General features: G+C 40.0%; 2 protein-coding genes across 13 annotated transcripts in view; both read left to right on the top strand.

Annotated features, from left to right (window-relative positions):
- The first annotated feature begins 356 nt into the window (after window positions 1-356).
- Window positions 357-4,131, top strand: LOC119894086 (receptor-type tyrosine-protein phosphatase eta). 12 transcript variants are annotated; one of them, XR_005442869.1, is made up of 7 exons: window positions 357-653; window positions 1,420-1,536; window positions 2,473-2,642; window positions 2,777-2,796; window positions 2,994-3,098; window positions 3,303-3,313; window positions 3,628-4,131. XR_005442869.1 is itself a non-coding variant. In XM_038706593.1 (6 exons), exons 1-5 carry the CDS (start codon window positions 591-593, stop codon window positions 3,056-3,058), a joined length of 435 nt encoding a protein of 144 aa, XP_038562521.1. In that variant the 5' UTR covers window positions 357-590; the 3' UTR covers window positions 3,059-3,092; window positions 3,269-4,131. The 12 variants fall into 12 exon arrangements, 4 of the variants coding, with proteins under 4 accessions (XP_038562521.1, XP_038562522.1, XP_038562520.1 ...); XR_005442868.1 differs by having other exon boundaries at window positions 3,269-3,313; XR_005442874.1 differs by having other exon boundaries at window positions 2,777-2,896; window positions 2,994-3,092; window positions 3,269-3,313.
- A 2,031-nt stretch (window positions 4,132-6,162) lies between these two features.
- Window positions 6,163-20,419, top strand: part of osbpl5 (oxysterol binding protein-like 5) — a 50,002-nt gene continuing 35,745 nt past the window's right edge. Inside the window, exon 1 of the mRNA XM_038706590.1 lies at window positions 6,163-6,782. The gene's annotated coding sequence lies outside the window, so the exon portion shown is untranslated. The remainder of the gene's footprint in view (window positions 6,783-20,419) is intronic.

Genomic DNA, 20,419 nt, shown 5'->3' with positions numbered 1-20,419 from the left:
TGATGTCCGTAGAAAGCTCTTTGGTCTTGCCCATGGTGGGGATGTTGGATGCTGGTTGTTTGGGTGTTGACAGGTGTCTTTTATACAGGTAACGAGGTGAGGCAGGTGTATTTGATGTAGATAATTGGTTGGGATTGGGGCTGTGTCTTAAAGAAAGACTAACTGGCTTGTAGGAGCCAGAATACTTGCTGTTTGGTAGGGGGTCATATACTTGTTTTTCCTCATCAGATGGTTATCAATTTTTATAAATTCATATGATGTGATTTTCTGGAATTTTCTTTGGGATTCTGTCTTTCACTGTTAGAATGTACATATGATTAAAATTGTAGATTGTTGCATTCTTTGTAAGTGGGCAAACCTGCAAAATCAGCAAGGGGTCAAATACTTTTTTCCCCCACTGTATTTAAATTATTCTACCTTCATTCACATTGATGTTTGAAACACTCAAGAAACTCCAAGAAAATCTGAACAGGATGGATGTTTGTGTTGTGTGGCTGGGTTGATGTTTTGTTTGGCAGGGTTACAACTCCAGGAAGGAGTTTATTGCAGCTCAGGGTCCATTGCCCACCACAGTCAACGAGTTCTGGAGGATGATCTGGGAGAAGAATGTACACACCCTGGTCATGCTGACACGCTGCAATGAACAGGGACGAGTGAGTACAAACACAAACAAACACAACGTCTGGCAGCAACATGCCATGTTTACATACATGGTAACACGGGGTACATCCCAAGCCTCTTATTTGATATGTCCTCGTTAAACCGTAAGTCATTCTGCTCCGCCCTTACCTGAAGCTTTTATTTGTGCTCTGAGGATCGAGGTGCGAAATGGGATCTCTGAGGATCCATCAGCAAGGATACATGAAAGCAGCCTTCACAGAAGTCTTTCACTGGCCGACAGATCCCCTTTTTGAAAATCAGTTATTGAATGGACGCTGCAGCTGATTGGACTGACCTGAAGTATCTGTCATTTCCCACATTAATGTTAATTTTGGATACAATTAAAGTGAGAGAGAGAAGAAGAGTATGTAAGTCTGCAAAACAGACTTTAGATTACATGGAATATCTGCTTGACACAAGCTGCTTTATGTTACATAAAACCACTGTTAAACTCTTACCATCACATTTAAAATATCTATATCTACACAGTCTGAAGGCACCAAACTCTGATGTGATCTCAGTGTGTGGTCCATCCTTATGTAGTGCAGTGTATTAATCAGCCTCTTGCTGCACTCTACAGACGATGTGACGACCACCTTTGTGGCCTTGCTTGTTTGAAAATTTTAATTTAAATCTCTCATTAAAATGTATTAAACTACATTTACTAAATACTGGAGTTTCTAAATATGTTGCTTGAATACAAAACATTTCTATATTCTGAGTAACTAAAAAAAACTGAATGATTATCCTGTTTTTTAGGTAAAATGTGATCAGTACTGGGCATCTGGGACCAAGCACTTTGACAACATCAGTGAGATAACAACTTCTGAAAAAACATTTGAATACTGGACCATCAGGGACTTTAATGTTAAAAATGTAAGTGCAAGATGTTACATTATGCAAAATGGTAAAAATCAACACTGTAAGTAAAAGTCATAACCCATCAGTGCTTATTTACACCTTTAGTTTGGAGTACTACATATCAACACTTTTAAATAATCTGATGAATGTGCAGGAATCATACAACACTGTCACTGCTTGTGCAAGCAGGGTAACAGGAATACAGGGTAAGGACCCTAAAGTAGACAACTGAGACAGAGGTAGTACAGTTCAGTGATTTTTATATACAAATAGAAGGTACAAAGGCTTTTGGGAAGGTGATGCAGGCAATGTTCAAAACCAGAGAGAAGTCTAACACAAGCAAACAAATCCAGTAAGGAGCAGGCAAAAATGCAAAGTCCAATAAAACAGGCAAAAAAGTCAAAACACAAGGTAATGCAGGAAACCAAGATATGAGCACATTGCAACATAACATAACCAACATTCTGGGAAGTGGTCTAGAACTGAAGAACGGGTGGTGTAGAAGACCTCAGGTGGACAGCCTGAAGTCTTCTACACCAAGGACCGTCACCAGGAAGAACAGCATCAGGAACAGCGGCAGCTCGGCAGGAACATGTTTTCGTTCGTGCAGCCGACTGGGAACCAGACAGGAATGGTTGAAGTTCTGTGGTACTGCGCAGCTAAGACAATGTGGCGCAGAACCGCTGAGAGTGCAATCAGTGTTGGGAGCCATGGGGAACACTTTACACATTCACATTAAAACATGAATCCTTGCAACCAGTAACTGATAAAAAAAAAAAAGTTGTGTGCTCCAGTTACCTTCTGAGCCAAAGACCTGTGATCTAACTTGTCAATAACTGAAACATTTCTGGGCATGTGTATGTGATTTTAATAAATCACACAAAATACATTTTTGTGTGTTTGTACATGCTGATTTCTCAATCACAGTTTGAGTGCATGTTTCTCCTCCAGGTGAAAACAGCAGAGACCTGTTCTGTGCGTCACTTCTACTTCACAGCCTGGCCAGATCACGAGGATCACAGGGTCCCAGAAACCACGGAGCCCCTCATCAACTTAAGACATTTGGTCAGAGAGCACATGGACCAATACTCCAGACACTCTCCCACTGTGGTCCACTGCTGGTCTGACAGAACACACGTACACACATTTTGCCTTCAATTGTATATAACAATTGTATAACTAAACTAAAATCATCTGGTATTCTGTTTTTCTCTCTCCTCGCCCTTGTCTGTGTGTCTACATCGTTTGCCCTCAGTGCTGGAGTTGGACGAACAGGTATCTTCATAGCCATTGACTGTTTGATTTTCCAGATTGAAGGAAAAATATTGTGGACGTGTATGGCATTGTCCATTGGCCCCTTATGGTGCCGATAGAGGTAGGACACGGTCACGTACACTGTGTTTTTACTGTAGATGTTTGAAATGATGAGTACGCTGCAGCTCAGTGAATGTTTGTATTTGATGTCACTGCAGGACCAGTATGTGTTCTTAAACCAGTGTTCCATGGACATCATCAGATCAAGAACTGGAACCAATGAGGATCTAATAGACCGAAACAAGGCTGCACTATCTGTATAGGTCTTCTATTTCTCTCTTTATTTATATTTATATTTTGGGATATAATTATTTGTTAAATGTTAAATATTTGATAATGGAGGTTACAGTGGACATAATCACTGACCAAAAATATTTGGATTATATGTAACCTTTGGTCAAATCTAAAATTGGATTCTCTCTTATTATTGCAGTTTTGATTTTCTGCTTTTTTTGTTGCGGTGACAGCCCGGCTGTTGGTGAGTATCCTGTTTCTCCTTTCCCTCGCATTCTGTTTTTTTCCTGTGCCTTCTCTTTCTCTCTGTGTGTGTGCTCTCTCCCTCTCTGCTCCGGAGCCCGGCTGGCTACCCACACCTGCACCTCGTTAACCTCCATCCCCGGCCGCCGCACCTGCCAGCCATCAGCCTCATCATGACCAGTATTTCTACCCCGGCTTTCCACTCCATCCTCACTTGATGGTCGCAGCTCCTGACTTGGTGTTACTGCTTTGTTCTGGCTCTTTTGAAATTTTCCTTTGTTTCACCTGCTAACCCTGTCTGTTTCCTCCTGCCAGGTTCACTCACATCTGCCTCCCAGCCTCCTCCTCTCCACGACGCCCTCCGGCTTACCCCCCTTGCACTTCCAACTTTTGGAATTGCCTTGTAGAACAGAAAATGCTGGTATGAATGCTGTGCCTTGTTAAAAAACTTTTATGCTTTATCACCAATAGGTGGCATTCCTTCATTTTCGTTTTAAACTGAAAGGACAAACAGGAAAATGTTTTACCTTATATTAGGACCCTATTGGGAAGATTACGTTTCTGAATATATCATATTTTATTGAAGCTTGTCATATTGTCTAGACAATTCTATTTGTAGCTCTTTAGCCAGTTTGAACTGTGTATTCCCTTTTAATGAAGGTGTCCTGTTGTTTTTGATAGAGATTAATTTTATCATTATGGTGATTACACTTTGGCCAGTGCTTTGTGAAACATTTAGCTATTCAGCCCACATTTGATTCATACAGTTTTACTTTGATTGATTAAGAGATGAGAAGGATCACATTAAACAAAAGCCCTGGACCTCAAACAATGAAAACTGAACATTTTAAAGTGAGGTATGATCCATACTACAACAGTGTGTACTTTGAAAATCTTAGCGGTCATATCCATTGTCTTTGTTTTATTAATGTCCTTCATCTCTACATTGTATATTCCTCAAAGAAACAACATTATGTCACTTCCTGCTGTGTATGTGGTGTGTCTATGGACATTTCCTGCCATGTTAAAATTACCAGAGGAGCACCAAGCTTTATTTTCAGCTTCTAAAACACAGAATTTTCCATGAGGCAGGGTCATGTTTTGTTGATAATTGATGTGTGTGGTTAGCCTGTAGATATATATTTTAGTTGTATCATGAAATACCTAATCATTTAAGGTACTTGTATTTTTAATGAAAACAACAATAGCAAATATTCACAATGTTTTTGAAATGCTTTATGCAGTGCTTGCATGTACAATGTAAAAAGAGCAAATTAATTTTTGCATACCCTTCAATCTGTAAAACAAAGGTGATTAATGATAAACCCAATGTTATCTGTTAGAATCATGACATTTGATAGTGTTACATATCTCTAAGCTGGTGTCACTCAGAAAATGCTAGTCTTTTTTGTTTTGTAACATTTCACAAGCTGATATTAACAACATGCCATGCTTGAGTTGTGTGACAGCTACACTAAACACTGCACTGCTGATGCACATTCCAATGCAAATAGTTTCTGAGTTGTTACTGTCAAAAGAAGAAACAAACAGCATAATATGCTGCATGCTGCAGAGGAGGACTGAGCTGGAACACCTTTGCATTATTCAGAGCAACTTTGAGGTTGCAGGTAGCTAAGTGCACCCTCAGAGGATGAATAAATAATGCCATTTCTTTTTCTTACTTGACGAGGAAAAAGCTTTTTACAGAGACATCTAAAAGTTCTAATTTTACAGCTAACATCAGGCTTACACTCGGGGGATTTTGTACAGTTTGGAGGTGTTTTTAAGGGCAATCATTTCCACACAGTACTGGGCACTCCTGGCATGGTGGTAATAAAAGATTTAGTCAGCAAGTAGGCCTCAAGAAGCCTTGATATTGCTCACGTCCTATAAAGTATACCCTCCCCCTTTCCCCTTTTCTCCATCTCTCCCCTCCACTCCTCCTTATCGTCCTTGTTTCATGTCTCTCATATACAAAAGTTGGATCTAAAAATGGAATTGGTATTTGAATGCCTCTTTGTAGTTTCCTATGAGTTGCAATAAAAAGTATACAGAAAGCTGGTGCCGTTTTCACAGAAATCTAACCTGCAAACACAAAATTAAAATAGGACAAAAGATAACTGGGTGATCCAAAATTAATGATGAGCTCAAATGCTTATGTGCCAGTAAATCCACTATAATGGATTACACCGGGTTAAATCAGCTTCTGACTGCAGACGTAAAAGCTTGTTTTTTTTATGTAGCACACAACATCACAAATGACCATTTAAGTCTTATTAATCAGAGGAACTCACATCTATGTAGTGGTGTGGTTTACACTATAAGGACTCTACATGTAGCTGTTGATGTCTGGCCTGCGGTGCAAAATTAGCATGCATTTGGCTCACTTGGCTGAACATCATTTTAAAATTATGTTTAGGTCAATAAAGCTATGATGGACATTCAGTTTGTAGCAGAATGTAACACAAATGACATAATGGTCAAATTAAAGCAAAAAGACAAGGGCAAAATACTCATCATCAAATTGCTAACAACAGAAGTAGAGCCAACACACTTTTTAACCTCTGAAATACCAGAGTACTGTTCTTAAGTTGAGTTTGGAGGTTCTTGTACTTAACCAAGTACAATTCCTTTTGAGGAACACTTCAGATAAGCAGCTTGAAGTTTTCTTTAGGTCTTAAATATTTATTGTGACAATGAAAAATGTATGATAATGTTTGCACTTGTATACAGTGATGGGAAGTAACTAAGTACAATTACTCAAGTACTGTCCTTATAGGTTTGATGCACTTACTCAAGTATATCCATTTTCTTTCACTATTTTTCAGATAAAAAAATTCCTCTTAATCTACTGTACTGTATCTGACAGGTAACTAATTACTTTATGCCTTATGATTAAGAAGCATTTTTTGCCTTTGTCTTACCCACCTCTTACCTTACCCCTAAATTTGACCTCTTAGCTTTTTGCGAGGGTAAACAAAGCTTACAAAATATAATGCATTATTATAAATTAAACTAATCATCAGCATATAAACCAGAATGTCTTACTTACATGTTATTGCGTCAGTAATGATAATCCAGTAAAGTGATTCATAACACTGAAAGGGACCATTGTGCTGACTAATGCTTTTGAAACTTTACATGCACTTTGCCGATAATGCTCCACAAAAAACTCCACTGCAACACAGTACAACGCATCAGGTGCTGTACGCTGCTGCGGCCACAGGTGTCGCCAGGGCTCTCTGAGTAGCAGCAGCAGCCAGATGAACCGCAGCAGGAGGATGCAGTCCACTCCACACTCTCCATGTTGAAACAGAGCAACTTCGCCTCCAGCCGACTCCAACCGTCCGCCACAGCCCGCCTGCTGTTCCCCACGACCCAGGCAGCTGTCTGAAAGCCCCGTGCTATGACGCTGGACTGGGAAGAAAGCTCGGGAACAACTGTATGAGCGCCACGCTGGTCGACACAGAGTAAGTTTACATTGAACCGCTGCTCCAACACGGCGAGAAAGATAACTTGCTATTTTTAGCAAACGTCCTCTGTATTTCTGCAACTGGTCATATGTTTTATCTGCTAACTTACGCTAGCTAGCGGAGCTCCGGTACCGTTAGCATTAACTGGTACAATGAGGAGGATTTGCATGTTCCCAGGATCCAGACGATAGTTTTGAGCATCATAACCGTCGCAGTGTTTGGAGAAATTTGGGCTCATTGGTGGGAGTAACGTTATCTGTGTGTGTTTAGTGTGTCGTCTGGCTGGGTGGTGGCTACAGTCACAAGCTAGCTTCGTGTAGTAGACCTTCACCACCACGTTAGCAGACCGTGCGGCAGCGGCTTGGCTGTCACTTGTTTGCATGGCAACCATGAACCGAGCCGCTGTGTACGGTGACCAGCAAGGGCAAGTAACATTATTGTGATTTCTTCATATTTAGCCGTGTTACCTTCCTGCTATCGCCTGCGTAATGGATTGGTAAATTGGAGCGGTCAAAAGTGGATAACGTTATTTTTATATGTTTAACAGCGAAGGCGTCAGAGCAGTCACCGGAGGAATAACCAAAGCGATTACTGGTTACTTCAAAACAACCTCCATTACTCAAAGGAATCGCAATACTCAGTACATCGTCGGAATGATGTAACGTTAAGACTTAAAGTTAATGCAATGTGGCATTGTAGATGATTCAAAGGAGAGCTGTGAGGCTGGTGGACATTTAAATGTCAAGTATACATATATGCAGTGCAGGCCAAGGCATCTCCAGCATGGTTTCAGTCCAGTGTTGCTGGTGTAACGTGTGCACTACCAGCACATTATGACTGTCAACAGCCTTTTCTCAAGAGGCCTTTCTCAATTAATATTTAGAGCACTAATAATGTTGCGTTTTTGTGATAGATTGTACAAAATGGAAGCAACGAATTTTTTTTTTTCATGTTGCAGCCTTTATAATATGAATTTAACTTTCAGGATTAGGAATGACATGCTCTTCTTGTAATGTGAGCTAGACCGATAAATCTGCTAATATTGGCTTAATGCAGACATATTTGTACCAGATTAATAGTGCTGGGCGATATGGCCAAAATGTTATCACAATAAAAAATGTAATGTCCTTTGATATCGATAATTATCACGATAAATGTCAAATCATTATTTCTTCTTCTCCAGTTTAAAGGCTGTTTTTTGCTCCTGAGTAAAGTTGAAGAAACCAGATGGTTTTTAACTATTCTTTATGAACATGACAAACACTTGTGGATCATTTAACATTTCTGAGGTAGAACATTCAAAACAATTATGATAAAATCTTTTTTCAACAAAAATGCATGAGTAAAATGAAGTAAAATCTTTTTTTCAGTCTCTGAAATATCTCATTAAGAAAAATTTTAATTGCAAAGATGCTAATGTGTTTTTGTGATTCAAATGAATTAAATCAAACATTTATTAAACATTTATTGTTATATTGTTATTGAGGAAAATATCGTGATAATTCTCATTATTGTTTTTTTTGCCCAGCCTTACCAGAATATATCTGCTGATAAAGTAACTGGAAATTGCAGTACATAAATGCCGAAATATGTTTGACTCAGTACACACACACACACACACACATATACATAAATAAATAAACATATATGTTTATTTTATATTTATGGGGAAAAGAAAGACTCGATCAATATATAATTTTTCCATTTTCTTTAAAACTCTCAGCCTATTGTCAGCCTCAAAAAGCCAATACGGCTCGGGATATATTTGGAATATTTTATGTATAATATTTTATTTTATGTAGATGAGATATTGCCTAAATGTGGAGATTTTACAGTGCCACTTAGCCTCATCCATCTCCGTCTATTCCAGTGCAGACAAAGATAGAAGAGCTCATCATCTTTAATCGTGTGGTATTATGTGGAGTTAGGCTTTGCTAGAGATGAGAATAATACAGAAGTGCACTTTAGTTAATAGTTAAAAGGGGTTACTAGAATGTGTTGCTCCAAATGCTGGAAAAAAAATAATCTCAAGTGAAGGCAATCCAAGCACAAGAGGAAATGATTACCAGAGTGCTGGAAGTGAAATGTCAGGTGATATTTGGGAAATTGCAGCTGCGTGGGAAAAGACAGTTTAACAGTCTGTCTCTTGTTCCCCACTTTCTCTTTTTGTCAAAGCTCTGCTAAGTCCTTATTTGCTCTGTTGTCTGAGTCTTTCTGTAATCTGTCTGCACTTTCAGTTGACTCCATCTTTTAGACTGGGTTATACAGAATAATAAAGGCCTGATACCCAGTATTAGGATTCTGTCAGACTGGCACTGGACAAAAATTGATCTCGTATTGAATGACCGCAAAATGTCAGACTGCAAGTGGTGTCAGTAGGGTAAGGTAAGGTAACATATTAGGCATTTGAAGGTCATTAATACTGCGTGCCCTTTGGAAATAGGTCATTAGATCAATAACAGACTCTGCTCCTATTTGCATATCCGGTTTTGATCAAGTCTGCATTGCTTTAAATACTCTCATGCCCTTCACCAGATTGAGTCTTAATCCTCAATAACCAAACAAATCAACATCTATTCCATTTTCCCTGTGTTTTTACAACTTAGATTATGATGATGGGAGTTTTTTTTTTGTGCTGATCTGTTAACACCCAAAGTCTGGTCATGCCATGTGACAGACTACCTTGCTCTAATCAGGTGGGGGATATTTAATGGTGTTTTGTCCCTAAGCCTATCAACTAGAACTGTGGCTTTGCTCTGCCGTGAATGACAAATGGAGAGGGAGAGCAGTCGTGAATGAAGGAAAGAGAAAAGGCTGGTGAGAATGTGGAGAGCTGTTTCTGTGGGTGGTTTAGTGGTGTTTTTTTTTATCACTGCTTTTTCTAGCAGGAAGACACAGCAACAGATGTCCTGACTTCCATGCTGTGCTGTGAGGAATACTCAAGTCCAACCACATACTGTAGATCTGAATCTATAGGACAAGCCACCCAAAGGGCGTCCTGGTTGCCTAGGGGTTTAAAGGCTATTTTATACTTGTGCGTTGAATCGACGGCGAAGGTGACGGCGTAGGCCCCAGGCTACGCAGAGGCTACGCCGTCACCTGACGTGCACCTCCTCAAAAATGTAACTACACGTTGAGGCGACGCGGACCGTAAGCTCTGTGATTGGTCGGCTGGGTAGCCTCGCAATGCCACCGAGCCGACCGGAAGTACCCAGCGCTTTGAAGTAACGTTTACAAGCGGCCAAAACGGCAGCTGTAACACAGTGAATCAATATATTTGACCGTCGCAACTCGAGCGAAATGACTCGTTTCGCTATCAGAATGTGATCCATTCGGTCAGTAACATTTGAAAAGGCTACAATTTTTACCGCGATTTACGTTAGCGGAGGGCTAAACCGTAAGTTAGCCTGCTCGGCCGGCAAAAGTCAACACGGTGGACGCTGCAGTGCTACTGCCGATTATCGTTTGGGGATGTAATCGCAGAATGACGGACACACCTATGCACAAGTATAAATTCATGGCTATGTGCGTAGCCTACGGCGCAGGTACGCACATAGACCCTACGCAGAAGTATAAATGGGCCTTAAGACTTGCTTAATGTGTAATTGCAGTGTCTCAGGTTTGAGGCCAGCTGTGGAACTTTAAGGCAATTTTATACCTCTGCGACAAATGTACGCCATAGGTACGCTGTAACCTGATGCGCAACGGCATGCTGCGACGACGCAGACCGCAGGAACAGTAATTGGTTGGCTTGGTAGTAGGGTTGGGCGATCGTTTCTATTTTCATATCGTCTGATCATGGCTACCTGAGATCACCGATTGGTGATCTGATCGCCAGGGGGCAGTGTTATGTTGCAGCAAGTGAGTGAAATACCAGCATGTAAGAAACAGGCCTATTAGCTTTAAGAGAACCCACCAGAAACATCTGTTAATGCACAGTACAGTGTTTCCCACATAATTACAGTGTAACTGTGGCGCCATGTGCGCAGCGGGGAGGAGGAGGGTGCAATCGATAGCAGCTATGTACAGCCTGTCAACCTCGATCACCCAGCTATATTCTAACGTTAACATATCCGTCTCCAACACTCACAGCGTTGTTAAGAAAATAGATAGACTAACTTCTGAGTTAACTCCAATACACTTAAACACACGGCTCCATTTCAATGTGTTTGTGTAAGAGAGAGAGAGGGAGTGAGCAAGCGGAGGTGCTGAGTGATTTTATGCACTGCGCGCAGCTCCACAATGAATTATGATTTTACTCCTATTAAATAGTATATAGTATGTGGTGGTCAGCGTTGATATTGAGGCATGTCGTGTTGCCACAAATAAATCAATGAATGGGAAACATTGCAGTGTGGTGCAGATTCTAGAGACTGTTTCTAGAGACTGCATCTTAGTTCTGAAAGTGAGTTAGTTAAAATCGCCTTAATATCGGCGCATGAAAAACCAATCGCTGATCATCCCTTCAATCGTCGATAAGCGATCCAATCGCCAATCGGAACAACTCTACTTGGTAGCATTCCTCCTGTGCATTTACGGTTTGTCCTTCTTCTGCTTAACCAGTTCAAGGGTCATACATACCATCTCCTCTGACACCTTCTCTTGTTTTTGCATTTTAGTAATTTCACTTAAAGTAACTGCTGTTCAACATCGATCAGCTCCAACTCAAATATGATCCGCAGTCGCCATTGTTTGTAGTAGCCTACACCAATGAAGAAGAAACTCAACACAGTGGAACATGGAAACCTCACTGCCAACTAGCATTTTGGCGGTGTAAATGCAGAACGATGCAGAAAAAGCACAAGTATAAATGCTCGGCTATGCCGCAGACTCAACATAGAATTGGCCTTTGCAAATCACCTATCCTCTAACTACCCTCAATTCCAATCTCTAATATCCACTCTTAAGAATACAGGCGCCCTCTGTCAGGGTGTCACATTAGGGGAATATATAATGTTTCTTTGGAATTTCAGCTCAGCACTGCCAGGATTGCTCATTGTTTAAATGTAATCTTTCTCCTTTTTTGCCTTTATTTGAAAGTATGGCAGTACAGAGAGACAAGAAAAACAGACAGCGAGAAGGGATGATGACATGTGACAAAGCGCCACAGCTTTGTGTTTAGCTGTGATGTTGAGTCAGAGCTTTAATGAAGGTTTTGTCCCACATAGTGTTTCAGATGTTTATTTTACTGATAAAAATATGTTAACAAGATTGTTGACCTTAAACTGACTAATCTGAGTTGTTGTTGTCATGCCATTGTGTAAATTCTGCTGGCTCTTATTCAATATTCAACTTTCTCACTGCTGACGTGTGTTGCCATGGCCGTACAAGAGTGGGAGCAGCAAGAAGAGGTGAAGGTCTGATAATGCTAAATTTTTAATGAATGTTTAGATGAGGAGAGACGTGAGAATAGACATCAAGGAGAACTGATAGCCAATGTAAGTAAAGGGTTTGCCTGAACTGCCAAATTCAAAATAGACAGGCTGTATTGTCAAAAAGTAAACTTGAAAACAAGTTTGAAAATTCTGCCTAGTAATTTCCCTAAAGATAGTAAGTCCTATAAACTTTTAGTTTCAATCTGACTGCTCGTAACAATGGAGGTATCCTACTGCAGGGTTTGATAAGTGGCTCAGCGCCGTTCCCGTTCCCCTGAGATGTGAATGCTTTCCCCAACATCTAGTGGGGGAATCTAGGCTAATACTGCTCCATATTGAATCTGTCTCTCTGCCCCGAGAGAGCAAATGCACTTTTAGCAGCATCTATTGTGCCAAGATTCCCTTACCCTCGCATGGTCTTGCAGAGTTATTTTTTGTCCAAAGTTATTTTACAGCTGTAAGTTGGCCTTTATGTCTAAAAGCAGGTCCCTTTCTCACAAAATGTCACTTTTTTACCCAGAGAAAACTCACCTGTGTGAACCCAATAATGCAGAGCTGACATTTTCAAGGTGCACACACAGTGACATACAGTATATTCTGCATATAGTATGGTCCCATACACGTGGTAAGATTAAATCTTTTTCTCAGTTGGACTCATTATTTGTGTAGATATTGTAGCATAAAAGCGACATCACATCATTGTGAATTTTGTTACACCTGTCTGTGAGATGCAGATCCCTTCTGGCCCATTTTTAACTACTTTAATGTTAGCTGCTCTTTATCTGACACCAGCATGTTAACACCCTTTAATGTCGGTAGACAGTAGCCTTCTGTGTTAGTACCAAATTAATCTGGGGAAGCAGCTTTCCCTTTTCTCACTACAAAAGTCAGACAAAGATTGTTTTTAAGACCCCTGAAACCACATGTATGACTCAGGTGCAACATTTTACTATATAACTGGAAACTTTATTTTTCCATTATGAGATTTCCATTCAGATTGCAGAGTCCTGGTAATGTTACTTGCATAGATTATTAGATAATCTAGTCAAATCTAATTAATAGTCTCTTCAATTTTCTTTACTAAAATTCCAAAAGGGCAGCCTTTTTTAAACGGCACAGTTTGAGAGTATTTCCTCAGTCGTTCTGCTGTGTGGGCCCATATTGTCTCCTACTTGCACACTCCTGAACACTTTTACATGTGGGGTTGCTTGCAACAACCTGTGCTAGTTTGTTTAATGCGATGTTGCAATAAGTAGTCTGAAGATAATTTGCCAGGTGTTTGACTCCAGTTGAAAACGCAGGCATTTTCTTTTCCCATCTCCATCTTTGCATGCATGTCTTGTTTCAAATAATTGCCTGTTACAGTCTTTTTTTCCTCTATCCTTTCAACAGAAAAAAACATAATTCTTTGTCCATCTCTTACCTACCGTATGCCACACACACACACACTCACACACACACAAATTTAAGGTGTGCAGCTAACCTTGTTGACCCCTTGACGTTTGTTCACAGACTGCTAGGTAGCTGGTGCATGTATTTATAGAACAGGTTTAACACCATAGATCTACTGCTCTTCCTTTTACACAGGCAGGGGCAGCCTCACGGTAGCTAGCGCCTCTGCAATCGATATCCACCTCTCACTCAACTCTAGCTTAATGTATGGAGCTGCTGTAAATTCTGCAAGTTTTACTCAGGACCCAGCGGGGTTTTTTGTACTTTGTGGAAATTGTAGATACAGTTGCAAAACTTAACACACATTATCACACAAATTCAAATGCCACAGAACAATACAATGCTCACATATTTTGTGTACATGAAACACGAAAAATATTGTTATTATATAATAAGAGAGTATTCAGACTGAGGGCTGATGCTCCCTGCCTGTGTTATGCTCAATAATTGTCATGGCAATTGAATAACTACAACATAAAAGCCACTTGAGGGAATTTGAAGACATTTCCAACACATCATGGTGCAAAAAAACATCTGTTCAGTGTTTCCCACAGGAAAATTAAAAGACTATGGTGGGTGGACCTCGGACGGGGCATATGCCCCCTCGGAAGAAATTTTCTAAATTTTACAGTTAAATGCATTAATTTGGTGAAAAATTAAATGTAAACTTTTAAACAATGTTGTGCTCTAATAAATTATTTAACCATAAACCCATTGTATAGCTATAAATAGTGATGAAACAGCAACAAAAGTATTTTTATTTTATTATGTTTTTCAAAAAAACCCTCTATCAAAGAATAGAAAACATAATAAGTAACTTCCCTAACATTTTATTGTTGTTGTTTTACTTTTAATGGATACATGTAATATGTTTTATACCAATTGATCTTATTTCCATACTGTATAGACACCTTATTTTGAAAACTGGACATTGTCACATGTGTGTCCTCCTCGCGCTAAAGTCATCAAGTCTGACCCAATTTGATAAATAATGTTGAATGTGGTTCTTGTATCGCGTAACATGAAGACTTCACAGCCTCTCTTCAGGTAGGACTCTAATACTGCAACACTAGTCTTTGTAAAGAGCCAAACTGACAGGATAAAGTTGCTAACCTGCCTTTCAGCTCGCTCTTGGCCGTTAAAGTGGATTTCCCATAAAGGCGTTAATACATGTGCACTCCAAATGTAGGCGCGGCTAGCTTAATCGCCGTCTCACAAACGAGTGACAGAAACAGGCCGTTAACGTTACTGGAGTTAACGTTACCTCTAAAGAAAAGTGTCTGTCTCGAGTCAGATGCCAGAGCGTGCGAGCTTACAGCAGCGCCCACAAAACATAATGTTAGAGGTCTTGTTGTTATGAGATGTGTAAAACTATTTTCGGTTCATTTTGAGACTGGCGGAGCAAATTACACTATGGCGGGCCGCCATGGTCTCGTTAATTGATGGGAAACACTACTGTTTGACACTTTATTTATACATGGATTAGAAAACACCCACAAAGGAGCTTGCAAATATGAAATAAAACAACAATAATATGACTGGACAAAACCAGTGCAGACACACACATACGGTTGAAAAACTGTGGCTTCCCCGAGGCCTAATTCCCTGCAGCTGTTCACCTGTGACTCCCGTATGTAGGCTATGTGACTACTGTAACTACCTGCCTACGCCTTCAGATGCACAGGTAACCACACACACACACAACATATAGCACACATCAAAATTGGCTACAACATTAATAATGTTTTGATGTACTCCAGTGCACTAATCAGCTACTGCAAATGACCTACAGTACAAGTACAAGACGGTGGCAGAAATTTCGTTGTCACTATCTACATTTGTTTTAAAGCTGTTTCTGAGCGGCAAGCCTTGCACAGGGACTTTGTCCAGTCCCTGAAAATGATTGGCACTGTGCACACCCCATGTCAAATGCTGATAATCTTCAGTCTGCAGGGGATAAGCTGCTGCGTCTGTGTTGAGTTTACAACAGGGCTGTTGTAGGTTTTTGACATCATTTTATTACACTGAGTGTTTTATTGGGAAGAATGTGCTGCTGAGAGGCTTGATTACATCATAGTTTTAACGTCAGCCTGTTAAAACCCTCTTTGGAGGGTCAGCAAGGTGGTCTGCATAGACTGGGTCAGATTGGCTCTTTAGCATCTGCCTGCTGATATTTTCATGTCATGGCATTTTATTGGCTACAGATCAATCAGTTAATATTACTGGTATGTCACAAGGTTGCTTTTGAAATTGAATACCTAAGTGTTAGCATTGTATTTATGAAGCTGTGTGGGGTAGTCTCTGTTTTTTTAATAGAGTTGTCAAGTGAGTGGAGAAAGTGACATTGTGTTAGATTACACTATAAGGAAACTTGCGCCATTCAGGCGTAGCTGTCTTAGCCAAGCAGTTCCAAGAAAGTAAGCCTCACCTTAACCTTTAAGAAAGACCTCAGGTTTCAGTGCATGGATGGTTTCCATGACATGTGACCTCAGTCTTAAAGTGATACTCTACCCAAAATCAATCTTTTGGGTATTCAGTACTCACCCCCTGTATACGAAAGGTGATTGTAAAAGGGTTTTACCTTTGACTTTTTCCATAGTTTTTTTTTAGTAGTAGTTTTTAATAGTGGTAATAGTAATAGTTTAATAATTGATTTGTGATCAGGTGTCACACAGGAGACAAATCAGAAATGTTTGTAGAAACTTCTTAAACCTCTGCTGCAGCATTCATTTCTCCACACTCCCTCCATCCAGGGTTTGTGTCTCTCAGCTTCTAGCATCCCCACCACCATCCGCTCTTTTGAACTTAGATAAACATGTCTTTGTCTGATCTGTCTGCTGAATGCACAGAGATTAAATTGACATCGATCTTCTCATATAATGCCTGGTATGGGAGCAAACAAGTGTATTTTTCCTTCCAAGCAACGCTGCGCTACTGAAGCCACAATCCCTGACTTGAATGCGTGACCGCGCTGCAGCTCAGCGGCACCGGACCTTATGTTGTTCAAGTCAGCTGTTAAAAAAAAACAAAGGAAGACTGGAGAACAGGGAGACAGGTATTTTCGACAGCTGTAAGTAACGTTATTGCCATTGTGTCACAGTCTAATGTGCAAATAACATAGTCATCTGTTGTACACTTTGCGACCAGCCAAAAGCTTTCAACCGCGAACAATTATACATCTATACTTAATTAAAGCATCAGCTAAGCACAGCAACGTGAAACTCAGACAGAAAGAAACGCTACTGCCAGTGATGCTTGGACTCGTCGGGTGAGAGTGGCATTTAATCACCCAGTAGTAGGGTAGTTATATATTACTTTTTTAAGGATTATATGCTAAGTAACTAGTAGGTAATAGCTATAGGCCTATTATTTCTGAGTAACCTGCCCAACACTGAGTTGACCATAAGAATCAGATAAATTGGGTATGTTTTGATTATTGCTTGTTATAGGCTATCTAATGTTTACTTTGACGTTGTTGATTGATCACTCATATAGCCTATATACACTTTGCTATATGAATGGTTGCTTTTAAAGTCCTTATGTTAAAGATTTTGGCACCTTATAAAGTAATTTCTTGTGAATGGTTGTGACAGGGTTTATATAAGGCCTTTTCAGACAACTTGGATCCATAGGGTCGCTCTGCACTCCTCATCAACAGACAGGCAAACAAGTGCTTGCGAAGTAACCATGGCAATGGCTTCTGTGTAACTGGCGCTCAGTATATTTTCCTGCTTTTTTGCCCTTTGACAATCACATGCCTGATGATGGCTTTGTTAATGCAGCATTGCTTACATTTTGCTGCTGGTTTTGATATTTAAGCTTCTTTAAGTGATTGATCAGTGTCATCTTCCAATCATTCTGATCATTTCTACACACAGTCAACACGGCTACTGCAGCCAACACAGCTGGCTATTGTTGAATGGCTGCTCCACTAACCTTTGTGTAAGCTAGGGACATGACTATGGACTATAAGCTATGGTTTTTGTCACTAACATGTATATCCTATGTTGAAGAAGACATTCACATATAAACAATGTCCACCAATGTGCAGAGGAATGCTATACATGTGCCTGTCTGTGGCCAACATGTATGTAACATACTGTGTAAATCCCTGGGCTCACAATATGTGAATTATCAAGCAGTGGGAAGAAAAGTGGAAAAAAGAAGCCTTATCCACATCGACACAGTGAAGCGGATTGGCAGTTGATCTGATTGAGTCCACAGCTTTTCCCCCGGCCTAGGTTGAACGCAGGTCAGACACTACCAGGCTTTGGAGAAAAGGTCTCTGTGTTAGGGCTGGAAACTTTAATTTAATCATATTGATGTTAAAATGCAATTTAACCAACTCCCGGGACAGAGAGAAGGCATGACTGGGGGAGCTTGCAAGTGAAAGGAGAACTGAAACTGAAATTTCTTTGGTGGTTATGTAAGGTTTAACAGAACCACGTCATACCTGTATAATATATACTATGTCTCCTGTATAAAAGGAGTGTTAAGACACCCTGCTCTTTCCTTGCAGACTATGACTCCAGGTTCCTTTGCAAATTGTGCTTGAGGTCTATAACATTTAATGACCAACCTGGTGATCACAGCCTAATAGAAACCTGATTCCCTACAGCCACGGTTCACTTATAAAGATGAAAAACCATTCAAGGTAATATTTTGGTAATTACCTTGCAGAATGTTGGGCTCTATGTCTATGTAGAAGAATACTGTCAAATATTCCTTATGTTTCCAGCAAAATGTATTTTAATAATTGGGCTTCGTCAGAGCAAAAAAAGAATCTGAAATATATTTGTGTGACACAGTACTGACACATTTTTTATTTACTAGAAGTTTCAAATTTCACTTCTCTTCTTACTTCTAATAAACCAGTCGACTACTACTACTAACGTTACTTCTTCTTTTCTTTTCTTATGTATTCAACGTAGTGACGAAACTCAGTTAAATGTAAATTACATTCCTCTACAACTGTTTGTTTACCTTTCGTTAGATTTTTTTTTCTTTCTACAGTGCAATTTTTAAGTTAAAGCCACATAAACATTATCTTTCATACTTTTTTTGTCTATTCTAAATGATTCTCATTGTTAAGAGCACAGCCATTTGTTCCCAACCAACTATTTTAGATGGTTGCTGTTAACTGGTCCCATGTTGCTGGATCCCATAGATCAGTCGCTTACCAGTTTCACTGTGCCAGCCCAGAGTTAAACCTAATGGCACAGACATTGAGACCCAGGGAAGGAAGACATGTTATGAGTAGTAATTAGTCTGTAAGGCATTTGAATCCACTTTGACAATTTAAGTGCCCTTAGACCCAGTGCCATTGTTGAAAAGTCTAATCTGCTGGCGTTATGAGCAGTGAGTGCTCATTTTGTGTCTCAGGCTTCAGAATTTTCCGCGTTTATGTAGGGAGAATGATTGAGTTTATGGTATGTTTTTCTGTGTGTCCTGTACCTTAGGGCACTTGTAAATATCAGCTTTCCATTATTACATTTACATTTTATTCATTTAGCTGACTCTTTTATCCAAAGCGACTTACAAAAGCAACGAGGGGTTAAGTGTCTTGCTCAGGGACACAATGGTGGATGGGTCACAATAGGGATTGAACCCGGGTCTCTCACGCCAAAGGCATGTGTCTTACCCATTGCGCCATCACCACCCCCCATCCACCTGGATTAGGGTCTCAGGTCCAGGAGCAGGTGATGGTCTTTGTCTTATAATTAGTTAATTGAAAACACTTAATCCCTAAACAGACAATGGTTTCATATTTGACTTTTGACAACTGTCTACCTTCACAGCAGAGAGCCATGTGTCACCTTCTTCAGCCTTGCTTTAGATTACATTAATGCTACTGCCTACTAGGGGTGTGACAATAAATCGATACGGCACTATATTGTTGTACATTTTTCCATGATACTGTGTCGATATTCCAGCCCATCATATCGATGCATAATATTAATAAAAAATAGTGTTTCGACGGTTAGCTCAATGCTAACATATAATGGGAATCTCCATTAACGTGCTAACGGACATTAGCATCGCGATCGCGAAAATATAACAACATAAACTACACATTTTGCTTCACATGCTGAACATCCTGAGTGACATACTGTACAAATACTTAAAGTACATGTTTCCTGAGCTCTGTGTGAAATAAAAAAGAGCTGCTAACTTCACTGTCTCGATCTGCTACTCTACTGCTTGTGCACTCCACACAGACCAGCTACAGCAACCCCAAAGGGTCAAAACTCAAACCCAATATTCCCAGTGGCCTAAAACTACAGCAATCAGTAGGAAGAGAAAGGGCAGCACAACACTGTGTCACTGAACAGTTATTAATATAATGTGATGTACAGATTAGTCTGAGGTGGTACACAGCAATTTATATTTGCAGGAAAAAATTCAGTGAATTTGCATTTTATGTGCCTTTTATAAACAAATGTTTTGATAATAATTTTTCACAGTTGCTCTGTAGTTTTATTTACAGACTGCGCAGAATTGTGCTGTTTTCTAACAGTTTGGATTTGCAGCGAATAAATAGTAAACTTTTTCATTCAGGCATTTTGTATTAATAGTTAGACAGATCAAGCGATATATCAATTATCGCAGAATTGCTGTATCGTGATATTATCATGAGCCATTTATCGTGTATGGTATCGTGAGGTACCCTGCGATTCCCACCCCTACTGCCTACCTCTACCTGTGCCTAATAGATACCTTGGTGAACTGCTGCAGTTCGCACGCATATGGTGTCCACTGCCAGCGCTTTCTTTCCACGTTGAGTTTGCCTTTTGATAAATATCATAC

The sequence above is a fragment of the Micropterus salmoides genome, unplaced genomic scaffold (assembly GCF_014851395.1).
Source record: "Micropterus salmoides isolate LMB-PRFRI ecotype aquatic unplaced genomic scaffold, ASM1485139v1 Ms_hic_scaffold_8, whole genome shotgun sequence".
NCBI classification, from domain to species: Eukaryota; Metazoa; Chordata; class Actinopteri; order Centrarchiformes; family Centrarchidae; genus Micropterus; species Micropterus salmoides.
The sequence above is the reverse complement of the archived record's forward strand: the minus strand, read 5'-3'. Positions and strand labels throughout refer to the sequence as shown.